This window comes from Solanum pennellii, chromosome 12 (assembly GCF_001406875.1).
Source record: "Solanum pennellii chromosome 12, SPENNV200".
NCBI lineage: Eukaryota > Viridiplantae > Streptophyta > Magnoliopsida > Solanales > Solanaceae > Solanum > Solanum pennellii.
The window spans coordinates 2775558-2797416 of NC_028648.1; the positions used below are offsets into that span (position 1 = coordinate 2775558).

The 21859-nt window shown below is 30.5% G+C and overlaps 4 protein-coding genes across 5 annotated transcripts; 2 read left to right on the forward strand and 2 right to left on the reverse strand.

Annotated features, from left to right (window-relative positions):
- Positions 1-1962: 1962 nt before the first annotated feature.
- Positions 1963-3029, reverse strand: LOC107006744 (ethylene-responsive transcription factor ERF017). Its single transcript, XM_015205259.2, has one exon. The coding sequence runs from the start codon at positions 2953-2955 to the stop codon at positions 2221-2223; it is 735 nt and encodes a 244-aa protein (XP_015060745.1). The 5' UTR covers positions 2956-3029; the 3' UTR covers positions 1963-2220.
- A 6286-nt stretch (positions 3030-9315) lies between these two features.
- Positions 9316-12288, forward strand: LOC107005395 (20 kDa chaperonin, chloroplastic-like). The gene is made up of 6 exons (XM_015203979.2): positions 9316-9423; positions 9615-9796; positions 10670-10849; positions 10931-11086; positions 11453-11530; positions 11776-12288. The coding sequence occupies exons 2-6, from the start codon at positions 9626-9628 to the stop codon at positions 11947-11949; spliced, it is 759 nt and encodes a 252-aa protein (XP_015059465.1). The 5' UTR covers positions 9316-9423; positions 9615-9625; the 3' UTR covers positions 11950-12288.
- A 1955-nt stretch (positions 12289-14243) lies between these two features.
- LOC107007440 (20 kDa chaperonin, chloroplastic-like) lies at positions 14244-17779 on the forward strand. 2 transcript variants are annotated; one of them, XM_015206066.2, is made up of 6 exons: positions 14244-14399; positions 15024-15200; positions 15953-16132; positions 16215-16370; positions 16782-16859; positions 17445-17779. In XM_015206066.2, the coding sequence occupies exons 2-6, from the start codon at positions 15030-15032 to the stop codon at positions 17616-17618; spliced, it is 759 nt and encodes a 252-aa protein (XP_015061552.1). In that variant the 5' UTR covers positions 14244-14399; positions 15024-15029; the 3' UTR covers positions 17619-17779. The 2 variants fall into 2 exon arrangements, with proteins under 2 accessions (XP_015061552.1, XP_015061553.1); XM_015206067.2 differs by lacking the exon at positions 14244-14399 and adding an exon at positions 14560-14579.
- A 1105-nt stretch (positions 17780-18884) lies between these two features.
- LOC107006618 (18.1 kDa class I heat shock protein-like) lies at positions 18885-19740 on the reverse strand. The gene has a single exon (XM_015205134.2). It carries the CDS (start codon positions 19493-19495, stop codon positions 19037-19039), a length of 459 nt encoding a protein of 152 aa, XP_015060620.1. The 5' UTR covers positions 19496-19740; the 3' UTR covers positions 18885-19036.
- Between the last annotated feature and the right edge of the window lie 2119 nt (positions 19741-21859).

Here is a 21859-nt window from a genome sequence, read left to right on the forward strand (position 1 = left end):
AATTAAAAAAGTATATGATATTTAACTTTGATGAATTGATTGAGGATGGTGATAGTTTATTGGAGACGGAGATAACAACGTTTTTTTGATTGAGCTTGTTGTATAAAATTTGCTTAATGTGGTTTACCTTGAGTGCAATGTGCGAATTTATAAGTGGATGAGATTTACCTTGCATGCTAAGGAAGATAGTGTTGACGAGTTCATAAAATAAAAATTAAATGTTTAAAGGAGTAGAAACAGAAATATTTAGTCAAAAGTGAATTAATTTCATTCATTTTGTCGCGTTGTTATGGTGGTATTAATATGATTATTTTTTGTCAATTATTCTTTGTCTTTTAAAATTATATGAATTAAAAAATTATATGATATTCAATTTTGATGGATTCAATTAATTCAAATTTACGTCTTGTAAAATCTACCGTTGTAGAATAAATGCAACTTACTCTGAAGGACTGACGAGCATGGGTGTGTTGATTGAGTATGGTGATAGTTCAGTAGGGATAGAGGATTTCGGTGTTTTCTTGATTGAGCTTGATGTATGAAATTTGCTTAGTGTAATTTACCTTGCGTGCAATGTGCGGGTTTATCTAGTGGCTTGAGATTTAGCTTGTGTTCTTAGAAAGAATAGTGGCAACGAATTTATAAAATAAAAATAAAAAAGGTTTCGCTGTGTGAATGAGTCGAAACTGAAATATTCAGTCAAAAGTGAATTAATTTCATTCATTTTGTCGCGTTGTTATAGTGGTATTAATATGATTACTTTTGATCAATTATTATTTGTCTTATAAAATTTGATTCATGATAATAATCATAATATAAGTGAGGCAACAAAATACATAACCACATAAAAATAGATGTTGTAATTAACTAAACATTATTTCATTTCTCAATTATTAAAATAAGATCTATATATTAAATGAGGTGAAAATTATTATATTTTCTATCCAAAAATCTTTTAAAATTTGTGGATATGTGCGCACATGCGTGCGTGTGCATATACGCGTGTGTGCGTACATCTGATTATTTTTGCCCGCAAGAAAAATGAACCAAGAAACTGAAGAAAAAAAACTCTAACCTTTTTGAGATTCATATATTTGCTCAAGAATTTTTTATTTTTTATCAAAAAAAAAATGGAGAAAGCTTTCAAATTTTGTAATTTTATTATTCTCATAAAAAAATCTATTATTTTATTACTTGTGGGGAAAAAGCTTTCAAATTCTGTAATTTTATTACTTGTCGGAATAAGCTTTCAAAAAATTAAAATTTTTTGAGACGCTTGTTTGCTGTTAAAAATAAATAAATGTTAGGAGAGTGTGAGTCTACGAGGAGACATGATCTACTTTTCTTCTTTACTAGTTGGATGAAGTTGGAGCTTAATTTTACACCATTTTCACCTTACAAAGTCACATGTTGTTAGATCAATAATTTTTTTGGGGCAAACTGATAGTTGAGGTAATCAAGATTCAACTAATTTTGATCTTTAGTACTCAAATTTTGTTTTCCATTATTAGAAGTGAAAATTTCTGACCGACACCACTTTTTGCAGATTCAATAAGAAGAAAATATTTCAATTGATAATTTTTTATATAAAATCAAATGAAAAGTAAATAAAAATTGTTAATTAAAAGGAAGACAATGCAAAACATTGTTGCTAAAAATTCACAATATTTTATATTAAATGTATGTAAAATAAATAAAATTAATTTATTGAGGGATTTAAAGAGCTTTATTGAGAGTAGTGTGAACCGTGTGTATTTTTGTGAAAATTTTTGTTAATTTTTAACAAAAGGTTAAAAATAGTCAGATTTTAAATAATAAAGAAATTTTCTGCTAAAAAAATAATTTGAGAATGTAGTTTAAATTTGGGATATAACTTAAGAATATTTTTGACCAATTTTTTTTTATCCTACTCAGTCAATAAAATTCACTTCAATAATAAAATAAATTTCTCTTTCGGACAACTTTACTACTATAAAGTGATTTTCATATTGATTAGTCAAAAAATACATTCTCTTTATTATGTGTACAAATCACATATGTTGTAACAATTCTAGCAACCAAAAAAATGTCTAGAATTGTCTACAAAATCATCAAATAAAGTTTTAAAATTCAAATAAGTTCTCTTAATCCTACTTAATACTAATTTTTAGTACTATTTCTAATTTTATAAACTTATATTATTAACCATTAATGAATATAATGTAACATTTTTAAAATCCTTCAAAAATTCCAAAGAAATGAAGTCCCTTGTGATTGAAATCCATCATAGTTCAAATAATTCTCTTCTTCTAATGATTCCAAATTAGGCATTTGCGGTGGTGGTGATGGTTGTGGTGGTATAAAAAATTCACCCGATAAGTCATCGAACCCCGGAAAAATTCCGAAATCAGACATATCATTAACCGTCCCTAACGACGAAAACATGTCCATAAATCCATTATCCAAGGACGTTTCCGTCTTTTCACTTTCCACTCTAGACTCCACCCGATACATATCGATAAAATCATTACCCAAGGTTATTTCCGTCTTTTCACTTTCTACTCTATCGGAAACTGACACCGACGGTGATTCCGCTCGAAATATTTCCGATGAGGAAGAAGAAAGATCCGAATTCTCCCTTGGCCCGACCCGGATAAGTTCGGGTTCTGTATTATTCGCAAACTGCGCCGCCGCCGATTGAATCTCCGACGGAGTCATCGTCCTTCCGTTCATAATCTCCGGCGGATTTTCCGGGAAATTGAAATTAGCCCCTTTACCCCGCAAACAAAAAAGTGCGGCGTCAAATGCTTTAGCAGCTTTTTCCGGCGTATCATAAGAACCCAACCAAATCCTTTCTCTACTATTAGGTAATCTAATTTCCGATACCCATTTCCCCCATTTCCTCTTCCGTACTCCCCGATACAACGACGACGAAGACTGTGAAAATTCAGTATCTTTCGAATTGGGTTTCACCATTTTTAATCAAATTTTAAATTTTTTTTTTGTTAAATTGATGAATCTTGATGTGGGTTGTTGTTAATTTTTGGAATTGGCGGCTCTATATATATGTTGTGTGAGAGTGAAGTGAAGAGTGTAGGTCAACAGGCCGTGTTGTGGACTACGCGGTAGGGGTGAGATGAAGGAGGAGGACCACGTTTGATTTAACTTCCTCGTGGGGATGATGAAATTATATTTTTCTTTTGGATGTATCCTGGAAGTTGTGGGTGCAACTCAATTTTTCTCGTCTCAAATTATCTGTCGTGATATCAATATCTTGATATAGTTAAGATATACGTGACGATAAAGGTAAAATTTGTGTAGGCTATACTGGAGATAGATTATTGTGAATGTTGATCGTTAAAAAATGAGTTTTGAACAAAAATAACGAAATGAATGATGAGTATATAAGTTATGATAATATGTAACTATATACTAATCTTCTGTCGTAATTTTTTATATTCGTATTTTGTTTTAATTTAGTTAAAAATATGTTGTGTTACAGGAAAAATAAAACGAAGATGTTGCGTTATTTTATGTCTGATCAACTCCGGTAAAAAATATTTGATCTACTTTCTACGTCTCTTAAACTTTGTATGGTTAAAATTTCATGCTTTCTTTTACGTGCATTTCTTCTTTGTATGATCATATCATTTCAGTTTCGATTTCTTTATTTTATCTGCTATGGAAATCACTTCAACTTTTTGCCACGTATATATAATTTCATTCTCCATCTATCTTCTCTTAATACGCTTACATATTCATACTTTCATCTTCTATTTAGATTAAATTGTTTGTTATTTTTAAATATTAAAACAAAAATTATAATTTTTTATTTATCTTTAATAATTGTTTTAAAAATTTACAAGTACTTTAATAGAGTAAATATTTAACGAATAAGAATATATATTTTAAGATATTAATGTAAATAAGATAGGTAAAATCTATTTTAATAATAACTTTTAAGAGACGTATAAAAATATATCACAAATAATTTGAGACGGAGAAAATATATATCCGCTTTTGATGCTATTTGTTTGGGCGTAATATAATATGTCATCATTTTTTTTATTTATTTTTGTGCGACCCACTTTGACATTTGTCTTTGTTTTATTTATTTATTCACCCACTTGTTGTCCTTTATGATAAGTACTATTAATTGATCTCAACTTATCTAATCGTTTGTTTCATTTTTATCGAGGGCACAGAATCACGTTCGAGTCTTTTTGAATATAAATCATTTTTGTAAAAAAATATTTTTTAATATAATTTTTAAATGTAAGATTTGAAATTAATAAAGTTATAATGTGAGTAACGAACAATTCTACTGAATATTTATAAAAAAAGATTTTTTTAAAAAAATAAAAGGAATTGAATTTATAATTTAAATTTAACGAATTTACTTTTTAATTCTTATCATTTGACACAACATGTTTTCCAAATTATAAGTTTAATAAATTTATTTTTTGGAGTTTAATTTATTTTAATACGAAAAGAGTTAATTTTATACGATGTTTATAATTATTGTTATTTTTAATGACAAATATGATGATTAGTTACGAGAGATCTTCATTTTACACATTAACGATATGAAACAAATGGTCTTCTTTATTTTAATTTGTAAGTAGCTAAAAAATGTATTTTCTCAATATATATTTGTAGAAAACATGTTGGGATTAGTTTATCTCGTTAAATCATACACTACATCTTCTACGATTAGAGAGTAAATTATTTTTAATGAAAATTCTGATTTTGCTATTACTTGATAGATGGAGAGATCATATTATTATTGTACTAATTATTAATATAAAAAAAAATTGTTACATTAATACCAAAAATGAGAGTCCAAAAATTAATAATAATCTATTTTTCGACGTACGTTTTAAAAAAATATATAGTTATAATAAAATGTTGTACGGATGAGTTCTTAGTTTAGTAAAAAAAAATAAAAAATACAGGGAATTTAAGTCAATAATTATTATTATTATTGTACTTTGGTCATTGCAAAAGTCAATAATTAATCCTAATATTCGTATAAAAATTAATTAAAGGAGCTAAGCATGCTTAGTGAGACTCTGTTTACTTAACGCGTGTTACTTTACTTAATTTGATTTTCTTGTTATGACTAAGAAATTAAATAAGCTTACTAATAAAAAGTAAATTACTTTTTGATAAAATAAAGAAGTTATTTATGAAAATTTAAGGTTTTGTTTGAAAAAATCGAAGTAGAGGGACCAGTGAGGAAAAAGATATTGTGGGCGGAATTTAAGGAACGTATAACACAGTTTTATCATGCGCTATAGATCACTGTATAGAATTATAGCTCATGAAAAAACCGTTGTATGTAGTTTGAGTATCGTCCCTATTTTTATTATCTTTTAAAGCATCATTTCTCAATTTGTGTGGCCATTCTTGCGCAGGGACCAGGGGCGGATCGATCGAAGCTATCATTACTTTAAGGAGTGTGAAAATTATATTATATGTATACAAGTCAAATTTAGTTTTATAAGTATTTTTATCAATATGAATAATTCTCGACACAGGCTGAAGATTCACACAACATTGCAAAATTTTCTTAAAAAATTGTATATTCGATTCTAGTTAGCGATATTTTCTTTATACGTCTCTTAATAAAAAATCTGACTCCATCACTAGTAAGGACTATTATGATCTTCTTTAGATCGTTATAAATTTATCAGATGTCACCAAAGCGACGTCATTGTCTTGATCCATTGACTTTTTTCCCTTATATTTAAGTCTCACAATATCAAATTTTAACGTCTTCTTTATAGCGACTGTCAAAACTAATTAACGTTATGTAAAAGCAATAAATATGATCCATGTTATTGAAGTAGCTCAGGTGGCTATATGCACTGATCTGAACTGTTACTATCAACTTAAATATTTTTAAAAAATATTTTAAATTTTAAATTCATAAACTTTAAATTTTAGTCCGACGTAATAGCTAGCGTCTTTTAACTAACATGTGGAAGCAATAAATGGTGTCTTCTAAAAAGCTCATGTGACTAAATGCACCTGACTAGAACTGTTACTATCAAAAAAATATAAAATAAATAAATAAATTGATACTATATAATATAAGAAAAAAGGTACCACGTTTATACCATTGTTTCATTTGTTATATGTTATAGTCTTTACTATATATAATTTGCGGAAAATAAATGAAAAATATTTTAATTTTGATCGAAATTGTCGTTATGATATCAAATTTTATAAAAGATTTTTTTTATCTCTTGTACTATTTAATAGTGTTTTCTGAAGGTATATGAACATAAAAAATATTGTATAATTATAAAAAATAATGTGTTCACGCGAAATTTTAAAAAGAAAAATATTCATTCAGCGTGTGGACTTGAAAGAAGAGAAATATTACAAGAATTCTCCTACTCTATTCAACTAATTAATTATAACAAAGTTTGAACAAATTAGAGTAAAATGTTTACCTTTCTTTTTTATGAATAAATATTACTAGACATTAAAGTATTTCTTTTCATCCCACAAAGTACAAAATCATTATTTATATAGTCATTTCGATAATTGTTCCATTAGTTGGTTGAGTAAATAAATTTTTAAATGGTGAATTGTGAATTCGATATCATCTGCATAGGGCTAAATTCACTTAAATTTATATAAAATTGAACAAGTAGAAATATACGTCTTACGCGACATAATACATATAAAATGTTATGTATAATATATACATATATATAATTTTATATAAATTTAAGTGTTTACTTACCGTAAATACTCTGTATTCATCCTTCATTTTAGCAGGAGAATGAGGTAAAGAACCACGTGTGATATAAATTTCTCATGGACAATAGTAATAATATTTTTTGGCTGTGTCTAGGAAGCTGAGTATTATAATAAGTTATTTAATTAAAATAAATGCCACGTAGTTTGAACATAATTTGACATGTCAGCATTTTCTGTGGGACCCACTTTGACAACATGTCACTTTCTGGTCCCTTTTGTTTGTCTATTTATGGAGTGTTTTAAGTCTATTTTTATTGTTCAAATATAGTAATTTTAAGTATTTTAAATTTTATAGTTTATTAAAATAGAGCATCTTTGATATAAGGAAAAAAAAATAAATTTAAAAATTAACATTTGGTTGGGTGCATATACAAACAGAAGTAGGTAATTTAGTATTGATTCGGTGAAGAACAGAGGATTCAGTTGATAAAAATGACATATCTGAAAAAAGTATCAAGTTAAATATCTTAAAATCTTCACGAAAAAATAAGAAATTTAAAGATACATAATAAAAAAGATTGTTCAATAAAGTAATAGCTAATTCAGTGAAAAAAAGAGAACATAGTTGATTAAAATTGTTAAATATGGAGAAAACATTTAATCACATATTCTAAAATCTTAAGGAAAAATTGAAATGAAATCAATTGCTGTAATTCTAAATACAAAGAAAGTATTCGAAAGCTACATATAAAACACATCAAAAATCATTTGGAGAAAATGATCTATATATTTTAGATGGATCGAAAAAAACTAATCGAGCTGCGTAAATTATTAGTAGAAAGTGCATTTTCTAAAAATTAAATTTCGAAACTAATTCAAATTTTTTATGGGTGAGAAACCAAACAAAAATTAGGCATAAATGGGACATTAAATTATATTATGGGACTGATAAGCGCGTTAATTTATTATTTCTCTAAAACACTCATTGCTTATCAAATATATATATATAAAATATAATATGTTCACACCTACATATATAATCCAAGTTATAATTGAATTTAACTTTATCATTTATTTATATTTGTCATTATCACATCAAAGAAAGGTAAATTGAACTATTATTAATATGATGAAACTATATTTTAAAATATTGAAAAAAAATTCACGAAGTTTGATTCTTGAAAAATGAACTATAACAATTAAAAGTAAATCAAAAGTAATTGTTTCTTTTCCTTATAAAGAATCCATTATAATGACAATTATTGATATTATATAAAGACATAATTAATATAACGCAGGATCGACGGTAAATAATAAATGTTTGTTGTAATGAATGTTATTACATAGATAATTTGTAATCTAAAGATTTCATCATATATATATATAAAAAAATCCATCACGAGTATATATATATTTATATATATTTTACTTCGTTCAATTTTATTTAGCAATCTTTCCTTTTAGTTAGGTCCATTTCACTTAGTAAATTTCAAGGGTGTGACCTAGAGTTAGAAAAGTGAATTCAAAACTCGAAAATTATAATTCAAATCTCAGAAATAAATATACTAGATGATTTTTTTTAAAGAATATTTGTTTAAGTCATGATTTGTGTAGAGTTTAACAATCAAACACGTGGCCAGCGGAAGAGCCTGGTAGGGCCAAGTGTTTCATTCAATCTGCCTTCGACAAAATAATTATATCTTTTCATTTATAATTAAAATTATTTTCTTGGTATATATGTCGTCTTTTTTTTAAAACTTTTTTTATAAATTTGTTTTTGTGATATTTTATTTTTTTTTAAAAAAAAATTATGACTTCGTCACTAATTACAAGGTGCACCTAGCTAGAAGTGTTACTATCAAATAGTTAAGCCATCAGGTTAGCCAAATTAGACTTGTTGTGATTCCTAACTCTCAACGTGTGGACTGTGGACTCCAAAAAGACCTAGAAGTTGGAATATTAATTACAACAATTCTCCAAATAATGATAATGATATGGAACTAATGTAGGAAAATTACAAAAAAAAAAAGTTTGAAAATTCTCAAAGCTTAAATAAAATTTGTGCTTTAATTAAAAATTAGATTGGTGATCATAATTTTAATTTAATTAAGGTATTTTGGTGTCGTTTTAATTTTTGTTCATAGTCTAGGGAAAGTTGTGTCTTATCTACTATTAGTTAAGAGTTTCTTATGTATCTTAGACTTAGATATACGTATTTTGCTATTAAGTGCACAAAAATGGAGAGAGAACTGAGCGAGATTGTGGAGAGAGGCAAATCAGGTTCGTATGTATCTTAGATACATGCGAATCACACTAGAGACACACTAAATGCATGTATCTGTATGTATCTAGAGTAACTTTCTCTAGATATATGGGAGAGCAGCGAGCGAGATGAAAAAGTGGCGAGGAAGACGAGTGAAATTCGCTATGTATCCCAGATGTAAGCGAATCCACTAGAATATAAACTACACCTAAATTTGACCCAATGTATCGTGAACATATATGGAGGCATCAAAATCTTGTAAGATACGTAATATTACAAACTTGAGTGTGTCTAAGCAATTAACTTCTAAACTGTTTTGATTCGAGTAATTTTTTAAAAATGTATCCTATATTGGAAATAATTTTATACTTAAAAACCAAAAAGAAAAAAAATTCCCTCTTTTTGGGACCTATTTTGTTATCCCTTTGTATACACACATCTCATTTACTCAATTTTCCCAAATAAAGGTACTTCCTTTTTTGATGATTGATTGAAATTCTTGAGTTTATCTTTAAATTTACAATTTTTTGGCTTGTGGGGTTTATCTATGTTCATGTATTCTTGACTTAAATTAACAAATCTTGAACTTTTATGCTATACTTGTATTCTTAATGAGGAAATTGACCCTTTTTTGTTTGTGGGGTTTCTTGATTTTTAGCTCAGAAAGAAATGGTAACAACTCAAATGGCAGTATCATCCATATCTGGTAAAGGGTTTGTTTCATTTGAAGGACTTAGGTTTACTAGTAATGTAAAGATTGCATCTTTTGGTACTTTGAAGCAGAATTTGAGGTTTTTTCATGGAGTTGTTGTTAAGGCTGCAACTGTTGTAGCTTCTAAGGTATGCTAATTTGCTTTCTTTTGCTCTGTTGGTTCTTGTTTTGTTTCATTAGTTAGGCTGAATAGATAGGAAGAATTGACTTGATGGGATTTTTGAGCTCCCTAATTAGTTGCCAATGGGCTGAGCTAAAGGGCGTTTCGACGGAAAATTACACTGTATATATAGTATATGTTGAATCGTTAGCTTCTTCGTGTGCTTAATTCTATATATTTGGAGCCCCCTTTGTGAGAATATGGGTATGGCACTTATGTTCTACTATGTCATGTTTTGGTGAGTCAATGTTGTAATATAGTAGATGTTGAATCCTGTTGGTTTCTTCGTGCATTTACTTCTCTATTTCGTTAAGTTAGTTAGCTATAATTGCTAGGAAGAATTAATTTGATGGGTTTTTTCTGCTTCTGAATTGATTGCGAATTAATGGACAAAGCTAGGGGGTCATCCAAACTCCTTTCATGGGAATATTATACTATATATAAGGGGTTAAAAACTATTTTTTATCTACTTACACAACAAATGTTGAATACCCTTGGCTTCTTCGTGTGTTTATTTCCTTATATTTTGAATCCCCGTGGTGAAAATTGTCCGCCAACCATATTTCTACTATATCGAATTTTTGTAAGTCAATGTTATTAATTAGCTTTATTGCTCTCAACGGGGAAGTAGGCTATCAAGCTACTAACTAATTTAAGATCAGTACTTCTCTGATGTGTTACTGAGTTGCTATCCCATGTAGTTGGTTAAAATACACGACTAGTTTTCCCGCGGAAGAGCTGGGATTCTGATATTTCATAGGCTGAGTGTTTTCGTTGTTGCTCTCGCATGAATGTTTTCATATTTATCATTTTCTTTATTCGCTTCTTGTTGTTCGTGCAGTATACTTCAGTTAAACCTTTGAGTGATAGAGTTCTGGTGAAGATTAAGACCGTAGAGGAGAAGACTGTTGGTGGTATCCTACTTCCAACAACGACACAGTCAAATCCACAAGGAGGTGAGGTTGTTGCTGTCGGAGAGGGTTGTTTAGTTGGGAAGAGTAAAGTGGAAATTAGTGTCAAGGTAATTTCATAATCAAGTTATGTATTCAACCTTTGCTTTTATCCGTGGCTGATCGTTTTCTAAATATATCTTATTGTGTAGACTGGTACCCAAGTGTTGTACTCAAAATATGTAGGAACCGAAGTGCAGTTTGATGGATCAAAGCACCTGATCTTGAAAGAAGATGACATCGTTGGTATTCTCGAAACAGAAGACGTCAAAGACCTGCAGCCCTTGAACGACAGAGTTCTAATCAAGGTTCGTCATTATGTTTGTGTGGCATCTACGCTTTGATTAAGCGATACATGCTCTGCATGATAAACATTTGTATATATTGAGCGTTATTTGTTTAAAAGCAGTCTTTTGGAAACAATCTCTCTACTTCTACGAGGTAGGTGTAAGAGTCTGCGTATATCCTGATCTCCCCCGACCCCACCTAGTGGCATTACACTGGATATGTTATAGTTTTGGTAACTGAGTTGCAATTTGAAATTCTGGCTTCATTGTTCTCTTGCTCGTCTTGACATTGTGCATCCCTCAATTTTTCATTTTTTATGGTTTCTCCGATACAGCAGACATCACCTTTGAATGACTAGTGGTAATTTGGTCATCGCATTTTATCAGGTGGCCGAGGCTGAGGAAAAAACTGCTGGAGGATTGTTATTGAGTGAATCCTCAAAGGAGAAACCTTCGATTGGCACGGTAAAACTTTTCACACTGCAGTTCAGCTAGTATTATTACTCCGTTTATTATTCTCCCGCGTCTGATATCATCCCCATATAGCTAATGATGAACCAAATGATCCCTAAACGTAAATAATTTCCGCTATCAGCATATGTTAACATGTTATAGTAGGTTGCTTTTTAGGTGACCTGATAGTGAAAAACGTCAGTGTATAAAAGTTAAACTTTTGCTGAAATCGGTTACCTTTTCCGTGATTGTAACAGGTATTAGCCGTTGGTCCCGGTCCTCTTGATGAGGAAGGAAACAGGACATTACTTTCAGTATCCCCTGGAAATACAGTTTTGTATTCCAAATATGCTGGAAATGACTTCAAAGGAGTTGATGGCTCTGACTATATCACATTAAGGGCATCTGATATAATGGCTGTGCTTTCATAGATGAATAATCACTTTACTCGATCGAAGAAGAATTGAAGAGAGGTGATTAGAGAACATGACATGTCTTCTGCTCATCGAGGGTCATGACCCTAGATTAAATAGGAGAGCATGAAGGTCGATGATCAGGATAGGATAAAATGTTAGTAGATAATCGAGTGATTTTTTTTTCTATTATTAATTCATTTTTATTAATCATCTTTGTTTCTTTTTCTTTGGTTACCTTATTATTTTTACTGTCAATATCTTTTTTCTTTCTTAGTATTTTCATTTGAGCTTCTCTCACTCTTGTATTAAGCTTTTCTAAAGTCGTGGTTTATCTAAAACAACTTCTCTACCTTATTCAAAGTAAGAGTAAGGTCTGTGTAGCGTTAAACTTTTACAATGGGATTACACTGAATACGTAAGTTGATATATTCATTCTGACACCAATTAGAAAAAGTAAACAATGGATTAAATTGTATTTACGTAAAGATCTCTTTGTGTGATGATGTTGATGTTGATGCAACTGAACAAATATTTAGTAGAAAGGTTGTTTCCGATATTGTCAAATACCAAAGGAAACATAATCAAATACACAATGCATAAACATGAACAATCTACTCAAATGTTTAACATATTTAATATGATAAATTTTATTTTTTTTTAAAAAGAAATTAGTGCCCAAGTGAGACTTAGAATAGTATTTCTTTTGTTAGATTAATATATGTATCTCTAAATTCAGAATAAATTTTTACCAATTATTTTTTTAATATGATCTTTCTACAATAGTTGCTAAAATTCCGCTTCTACGATTAGTTCATTAGAAAAAGAATAATAGTGTCAACTATCAAATATGTATCTCAGAATTCAAAGTAAATTTTTACCAAGTTATATTTTAAATAAGATTTTTCGATAATAATTGGTAAAGCTTCGCTTTTACTATTAGGTCATTCGAGCAATAGTGTCAACTATCAAGTATAATTCGAGAAGTAAAATACAATATAAAGATATTATTTTCTATAAATCGACTTTTTTTCAATGAAAAAGGAAGAAAAAAAAGTAAGGGCCCGTTTGGATGGGCATAATAAAAGCAGCTTTAAAAAAATACTTTTAAAAGTGCTGAAACTTATTTTTAAAATAAGCAGTTATGCGTTTGGATAAAAGTGCTGAAGTTAAAAAAAAAGTTGTTGATGTGTTTGGCAAATAAGTGATGATAAACAGCTTTTTAAATCAAAATGTCTGAAATACCCTTAAAATCTGTTAACATAATAAAAGTTAATTAATTTATATTTTACAATCATAAATAATTATATTTTGCTATCATTCACATATTTCTTTCTCATCGCAAATTATTTATAAGAGGAATATAAACTTATTATAAATTTTAAAGATATATAATTTGAATAGATTAAAGAACGATTTAAGATTTTATTTTAGTTTCATCCATAGGTAATAATAATTGTCTATCATTCACATGTTTCTTTATTATCACAAATTATTTATAAGAGGAATATAAATTTTTATTTAAGTTATATGTGCAACTTATTTTACATTTTATTAATATATAATTTGAATAGATCACTTGAAAATTTAAGATTTATTTTATTTTCATTCATTAGTAATAGTAATTGTCTATCATCCACACGTGAAAAGGGAAAAATAGAAGAAAGAGATGTTAGGGTTATGTGGGTAATTTGGAGATTGTATAAAAATATTAAGGGCAAAAAGGTAAAAATGTGGTCAACTTAAAACAGCTTATAAGCTGGAAAAAAAAAGCACCCCTACCCCAGCTTTTAACTTTTGGCTTAAAATAAGTTTTTTTTTAACTTAGAATAAGTTATTTTGAGTACTGCCAAACAGCTAAATAAGTCAAAAATCAGCTTTTAAGCTGAGCCAAACAGGCTCTAAGGGCCCGTTTGGATGGGCTTAATAAAAGCAGCTTTAAAAAAGTACTTTTGAAAGTGCTGAAACTTATTTTTAAAATAAGCAGTTATGTGTTTGGATAAAAGTGCTGAAGTTGTTATGCCAAACGTGAAAAGGGAAAAATGAAAGAAAGAGATGTTAGGGTTATGTTGTAATTTGGAGATTGTATAAAAATATTAAGGGTAAAAAAATAAAAATGTGGTCAACTTAAAACAGCTTATAAGCTAAAAAAAGAAAAGCACCTCTACCCCAGCTTTTAACTTTTGGCTTAAAATAAGTTTTTTTTAACTTAAAATAAGTTATTTTGAGTATTGCGAAACAGCTAAATAAGTCAAAAATCAGCTTTTAAGTCAGTTTGACCAGCTTTTAATCTGAGCCAAACAGGCTCTAAGTCCCTCTTAGAAACTTCTAGGGTTTTGTTATCCTTAACAGCTCTACACATTTTATCTACAAAAGTCTAAAGTCTAAACACAGACCTTATTCACTCCAGTCCATAGTAGAGAAAACCTCTCCATTGCTATTAAGGCTCATCAATTTTGCCAATAAAGGTGCTTCCTTTTTTATCATTTGATTCAAATTCTTGAATTTTTGTCTTTAAATTTACTATTTTTTGCTTCTGGTTTGCTGTTCTTGTGACCACTTGTGTTGTGGGGTTCAGAGTTTTATGGTTCTTATCTAGAGAAAACTTCTCCTTTGTTATTAGTGAAACCAATCTCCCAATAATAAAGGTGCAATCTTTATTATCATTGTTGAAATTCTTGAATTTTTGTGTTCCAATTTAGGATATTTTTTGCTTCTGCTGTGGTATTTTTGTTGTGGGGTTCTTGATTTAGTTGAGAATTCTATGGTTCTTATCTGTAACTGTTCCTCTTTTTGCTTCTGCTGGTGCTACTCTTTATCTTTAATTCTATAGCTTGTCACAATTTTTACTATTTTTGCTTGTGGGGAGCTGCTGTTTATCCTTTTTGTAAGTGGGAATTATGGTTTAGTTCACAATTATATGTTTCTTACCTTCAGTTTTACTCTTTTTTGCTTGTGGGGTTCCATTTCTGTTGTAGGGTTCTGGATTACATTCAGAATTCTTGAGTTTTTATCTATGGTCGTACTCTTTTTGCTTCTGGGATATGAGGATATTGACTATTTCTGTTGTGGGGTTTCTTGATTGAGCTCAGAAAGGAATGGCGACAACTCAGCTGACCGCGTCATCCATTTCTGCCAAGGGTTTTGCATCCTTTGAGGGGCTTAGGTCCATAAGTAATTTAAAGGTTGCGTCTTTCGCTCCTTTAAAGCAGAATAGAAGGTCGTTCCATGGACTTGTCGTTAAGGCTTCAACAGTTGTATCCCCCAAGGTATATAGTTTGGTTTTTTTTCCCTGTATAGCTCTTGTTTTATGTTTTGCTCGAAATGTAATAGCTGAGAAGGTAGGTAGAATCTATGTTGCTCGGACTCTTCAAAACTGTCAATGGGTGCATGTCGGATTCGCCAAATGAAGTGCACTTTAGGAGAATCCGACACGGGTGCGGCATCAAAAGTGAAGAGTCCGCGCAACTAAGGGTAGAATCACCTTGATGGGTTCTTTTCACTGTTCCCAAATTTGTTGTTATACGACCATGTCAACTTTTCGTTTGTCAAAGTTGCAATTTGTAAATTAGAGTTAAGAGCATTGAAATGTGATCTGCTGGAAATAGTTTTCTGCACCACTTACTTCCAACACAAAATTGGACTGCTTAAAGTAAGTTGCTAATTGAGTTAAGCTGACTGTTCTGATACTTCTGCTGTCTATGTAGCTTTGTCTGTGGTTGGTAAAGCAATGCGAAGAGGTCATTATTGGGTTGTTGCTTATTGTGTTCCTTTTTTCCAAGTTAGTGAGCTGAGTTCTGGCATTCATAGCCTGGTTAAAATAGATATCTTCTGTCAAATATGTATTTGAAAATCAAAGCTGAATTTGTTGAACATCGTTATATCTGTTATTTTCTGCATTCGGTTTAGTTGATTGTATTACTTAATTTTAGTATCTAGTGGTTTTCAGAGTCTAGTTTTGTCTGTTGGGGAAGTTTTTATATTTATATGCTTCCTTGTTCTGTTGTTGTTGTTCGCGCAGTACACTTCACTCAAACCATTGGGTGATAGAGTTCTGGTGAAGATTAAGACTGCAGAGGAGAAGAGTGTAGGTGGCATCCTGCTTCCAGTATCAGCACAGTCGAAGCCGCAAGGAGGCGAGGTTGTTGCTGTCGGGGAGGGTCATTCAATTGGCAAGACTACAGTGGAGATTAGTATAAAGGTAGTTCCGTAATCAATGTCATACTCAGCATGTCTTCTAAGCATGGTTGATCATTTTTTTAAACGGAATGTTTTACGTGTAGAATGGTACCCACGTGGTGTACTCGAAATATGCGGGAACTGAACTGGAGTTTGATGGATCAAAGCACCTGATTTTGAAAGAGGATGACATTGTTGGCATTCTTGAGACAGATGATATCAAGGATCTGCAGCCCTTGAATGACAGAGTTCTAATCAAGGTTTGTTACTATTGCTCTTTATTTGTTTCTTTTTGTGGCATCTATATTTTGATTAAATGGTCCATACTCTGATAAATATTTCTACATTATTCGCTGTTCTCGAATATCACTTTCTTCGGATAATGGTAAAAAACAAACCCGAGTAATCATTTTTTCTGCGAGTTTCATATCCCAATTATCAATTTGTTTCCTTTATCTAGCTAAACTATTACCATCTATGCCTTGTCACGAATTTCATATCCCAATATAATCAATTGTTCCTTTTATATACCTGAACTATTACCATCTACGCCTTGTCACCGGTAGTTGGAGTGTAAAAAGTGATAGTTCTGGTGTATCTTCGATCATTAATTCTCTCTTTTTTTAAGTATTAAGTTCTGGTTTGTGAGAGTTTTTTGACTTTTTTATCAGGTGGCTGAAGTTGAGGAAAAAACTTCTGGGGGATTGTTTTTGAGCCAGGCTGCAAAGGAGAAACCTTCATTTGGCACGGTAATAATATGCTCCCTGCAGTTCAGCTAGTATTATTACTCTCATAATACTTGTTGATAGGATATACTTGTTATCTTGTTGCTCGGAATCTTTGAAAATGTCAATGAATGCCTGTTGAATCCTCTAAGAATAGTATACTTTTAGAGGAATGTCAATGGATGCTTGTCGAATCCTCTAAGAATAGTATATTTTTTGAGGACCCCCGACACATGTGCAACAACATTTTCAAAGAGTACTAGCAAGGTATATATTTATACAGTTTGAAATAACCAATTCCAACATAAAATTGGCATGTGTTGGCTTTATCTAATAATAGCTACATTACATAAAATGTGAAATAAGACTATGCGTATTTACAATTCGCTGGGAAGTCTCGTTGCTCTAACTAAAACAAGAATGAAACATATTCTTGCATTATAGTTTCTCATACAACTATCATGTGAGCCAAATGACTTGTGACAGTGAAAGAATTTACACCCTTATCGACATGTAGTTCTCTTTTAGGTGACGTGTTAGTCGAAAACGTTAGTGTATAGAAGTTTAACTCTTGTTGATATCGTTCACCTTTTCCGTGGTTGCAATCAGGTGATAGCTGTTGGACCTGGTCCTCTCGACGAGGAAGGGAAAAGGAAAGCACTTTCAGTATCTCCTGGAAATACAGTTCTGTATTCCAAATATGCTGGCAATGACTTCAAAGGAGCTGATGGTTCTGAATACATCACATTGAGGGCATCTGATGTAATTGCTGTGCTTCAGTAAATGTTTTGTTATTTATTTAACAAATCAGTTCATTCTCATACCAGTATTTTGCAGTGTAGTATAGAAAAGAGGAGACTGTTGTAACCATTTTGGAATAAAACTTTTGCAAAATTAATGATCAATTTCCAGTGCAGAATCCAGTCTGGAAGTGCTTTTTCTTATTTAGTTTGCATATCCTGCGTGAACGTAAGATGCTTAATGTACCAGATTGTTCTAACTGAAGTTAAAACCCGTAATATACTGAACTTAAAATATGTATACTACATGAATGTGAAATGCTTAGTGTATTACAATGATGCATTACAGTGTAAGATGCTTAATGTATCAGGCTGTCTTATCAAAGTTAAGACTCGTATGCTTGCATTGTTTAGTGCATCAAACTATTTGGCATAACACATAAATATGACCCTTAATTTAACTTCAATGGATAACTGTCCTCAACTTTGAGTGTGCAAAAATAGACATTTAAATTCGTATAAAATTGAACAAGTAGATAGACATGTCTTACATGACATTATACATGCAGGACGTCACGTAGAACACAAAATTGTCATATAGAGTAACTCGTAGAACAAATATATTCATTTAATCAATTTTATATAAGTTTAAGTTTCTACTTGTACACATTCAAAACTCGTAGAACAAATATATTCATTTAATCAATTTTATATAAGTTTAAATTTCTATTTGTACACATCCAAAGTTAAAGGTCATAATTGTCAGTTGACGTCAAGTTAATAATCATATTTATGTATTATGTCTGATAAAAATTTGACTCATGTTGCATGAATGTGAAATGCTTAGTGCATCACACTGTTCTGATATAAAATGCTTAGTACATCAAACTGTTCTGATAGAAGTTAAGACCCGTATATGAATGTGGGACATTTAGTGCATAATACTATCTCGGCAAAAGTTATAGACCTATATATGTATGAATGTGAAACGTTTAGTACATCAAACTGTCTTAATAGAAATTAAAATATGTACATTACATGAATGTGAATATGTAAAATGCTTAATACATCGAACTGTCTTTAATAAAATAAAAGAGCAACACCATACTTCCCCATAGCCTCACCACAATTAGAATGTGAAAGGTGCAAGTTAAGAGCAACATCACACCTTCCCCACAATGAGAATGACAATAGAAAATGAAAAGGATTAGAATATAAACGACAAGTAGAACGTACACAAATCTTATTTCTAAAGAAAAATAGAAAGAAGTATAGAATATACGTAAATTTTATTACGAAAAAAAGAGTATAATGTTCAAAGGAAATTATTTCATTATCAAACTCACATTACATTTTTTTTTTTTACAACAAGATCAAGTTAAAATACACAAATTACAACAATTATTGTACAGAGGACTTTCAACAAACACTTGATCTGCAACTTTTTGTTTTTTTTTTCAATCAACCAGAAATATCAATGGCTTTCACTTGAGGTTTCTTCTCTTCTTCCTTCGGAACAGTTACAGTAAGCAAACCATTCTCCATCGCCGCCTTAATTTCCTCCATTTTCACATTCTCCGGTAACCTAAACCTCCTTACAAACTTACCACTACTCCTCTCCATACGATGCCATTGTTCATTCTTCTCCTCGTCTTCTTTACTCCTCTCACCACTAATCTTCAAAATCCTTCCTTCTTCAACTTCGACTTTCACTTCCTCTTTCTTAATCCCAGGTACATCCACTTCAAATACTGGTGTTTCTTTCCAATCGATTTTCGCATTTGCGAAAACAGAGGTTTCACGAACAGAGGATGAAGGGTTTGCAATTGAAAACCCTTCTAGTGGATCCCATATATCCAGTGAAAATGGACCGAACACGTTACTCCTGCGACCACCAAACAACGATGGATTCAGAGACATTTTTAGCTCAAAATTGGGAGAGTATAAAGTAAATAAAGCTTGAATTTTTGGTTTCAATTGAAGTGTTTGATGATGAAGGAGATAGAAATTGCTGTGACATTTATAGGCGATGAAACCAGAAACTTTAGCAATTCAAGTGTAATCTAGCCTCATCTTTGAGAGGATTCTACAGTCTTCCATAGAAACTTTATTATAATTCCAGGCTAATCTTGGATCTTCTTTCACATATTATTTTATATATGGAAAGGGTGAAAATTGCTCTGTAAAATAGATAACTTATACCATTCGTTATATTTTGGAACTAAAAATATTACTGTTGTTATCCTAAGAGACTATATATATCCTCAAGAGTTAACACTCCGTATTTTTATTGACTTGATAAGCCATGTGAGACTAATATTTCCACCTAAGCATGGTCAACTAGGATTAACTACAAAAGAACTAAACCTTTAGTAGCGACAATAGTCGCCATAAAATTTCAAAAAATCGTCACTAAAAGTTTTTAACATTAACTTCTAATTATGTGTTTTCTTTTCCATTGTTTTTCAGAAAAACAAAAATAATATCGATTAAGTAGGAGTTTGAAGACACTGTATGTTTTATTTTTATGTTATATGTAAATGTATAAAATGTGCAATGATGCATTATATAATAGGAGATGTGAATCTAGAAGTAATTTTCATGATTTTTCGTAATAATATTGGGTGTTTTTTTTATATTGATATTGCAAGTTATTTATTTTAGAAAATTAGGTTGCAATCGAAAACTAATTATCATATTTTTTTGTTGAAAAAATAGGTTTTACTATTAGTCGTCACTAAAAATCACTCATAACCTGACAACTGTGTCGCCATTAAAGATCAAGTTCTTTTGTAGTGAATCTTAGTTGCAATGCTTAGGTGGAGGGATTAGTCCTATGTGGCATGCCACGTCACTAAAAAATTGGGGTGTTAACTTGAAGGTATTTGTGGTCTTATAGGATAATATTTGAGTATTTTTGATTCCAAAATGTAATGGAGGGTATAAGTAGTCTATTTCGCATAGTTCAGGGGCAATTTCAACCCTTTTCCATTTTATATATATATTTTATTACCTTTGAACTATTGTAAATGGTACGTAGATACCCTCTGTCATACTTTTGGAACATTGGTAGGGGCGGAGCTAGCAAAGAGTTAGGGGATTCATTCGAACCCCTTCAGCAGAAAATATTACTATTTATATATGGTTAACATTATATCTTTTAATCGTGATTTGCTTTTGAACCTCCTTATAAAAAATTCTAGCTCCGCCACTGGACATTGGTGTCCGTGCTGTCCAAAAACTAGAGCATATATGCTCTTCACTCTAACGGAAGATTAAATCGGGACACATGCCGTAATCTTATCTGTTGATAAATGTCGGATCGATGGATAAGATTATGACACGTGTATGTCCGTTAATATAAAGGGTATATATGTTCTAAATTTTGGACGACAGGGGCATTAATGTCCCAAAAGTATGAATGAGGTATTTGCATTCTATTTACAATAGTTTGGAGATATATTTATCTTTTTTCGCTTTAATAAATAAATTAATATTTTTTTAAAAAATTGAAATATTTGCATCTTTATATTAAATATTTTATTATTACTTAAAAAGTTATTTTATTTTGTCAACACTAAAATCTTTTGGGGGTCGTTTAGTAAAAAAAAAATAACGCATGAATTAGTAGTGTTGAAATTTGTAATGCAGAGAATATTTTTTACCAAGTGTTTGCTTCATTGCTTTTGACCTCATAAATACTAGATTTTCGAGATTAAAAAAAAAGAATTTAAACTCTACTTTTCATCGAAGATTCACCTTAGCTCTCACTCTTATAAAGACTAATAATACATGCATATAATAAAACTGAAATTAATCGAGATGCACTATAAATTAACATGACAACACAATTATTATATAGGAATATTGTAGAGACCTCCTCTTCTGTTCCTAAAACTCCAAGAAGATCCTAGATTTACACTTGAATTGCTAAAATTTGTGGGTTCATCACCTATAAATATTGAGTTCTTGGTTCGAGTTAGTCTTTGGATTTGAGTTTTTTGGTTTGAATCTTCGCCATGGTTGAATTTTTGGTTCGAGTTAGTTTTGAATATGAGTCTCTTGGTTTGAATCTTTTACGTATGAGATTCGCCTTTATTAAGGAGTTGCCTTTGTTTCAACTTGGACATTAATGCTATTATTTTCGTCCATTTTTAATTGTGATAATTTTTTTTAAGAGTTAAATAATAATAATTCTGATTAATATTTTACGATGTATTTTTTCTATCATATTACTTAGCAAAATATTAATTTTATAGTACCTTTTTGTATAGCTATTGAATA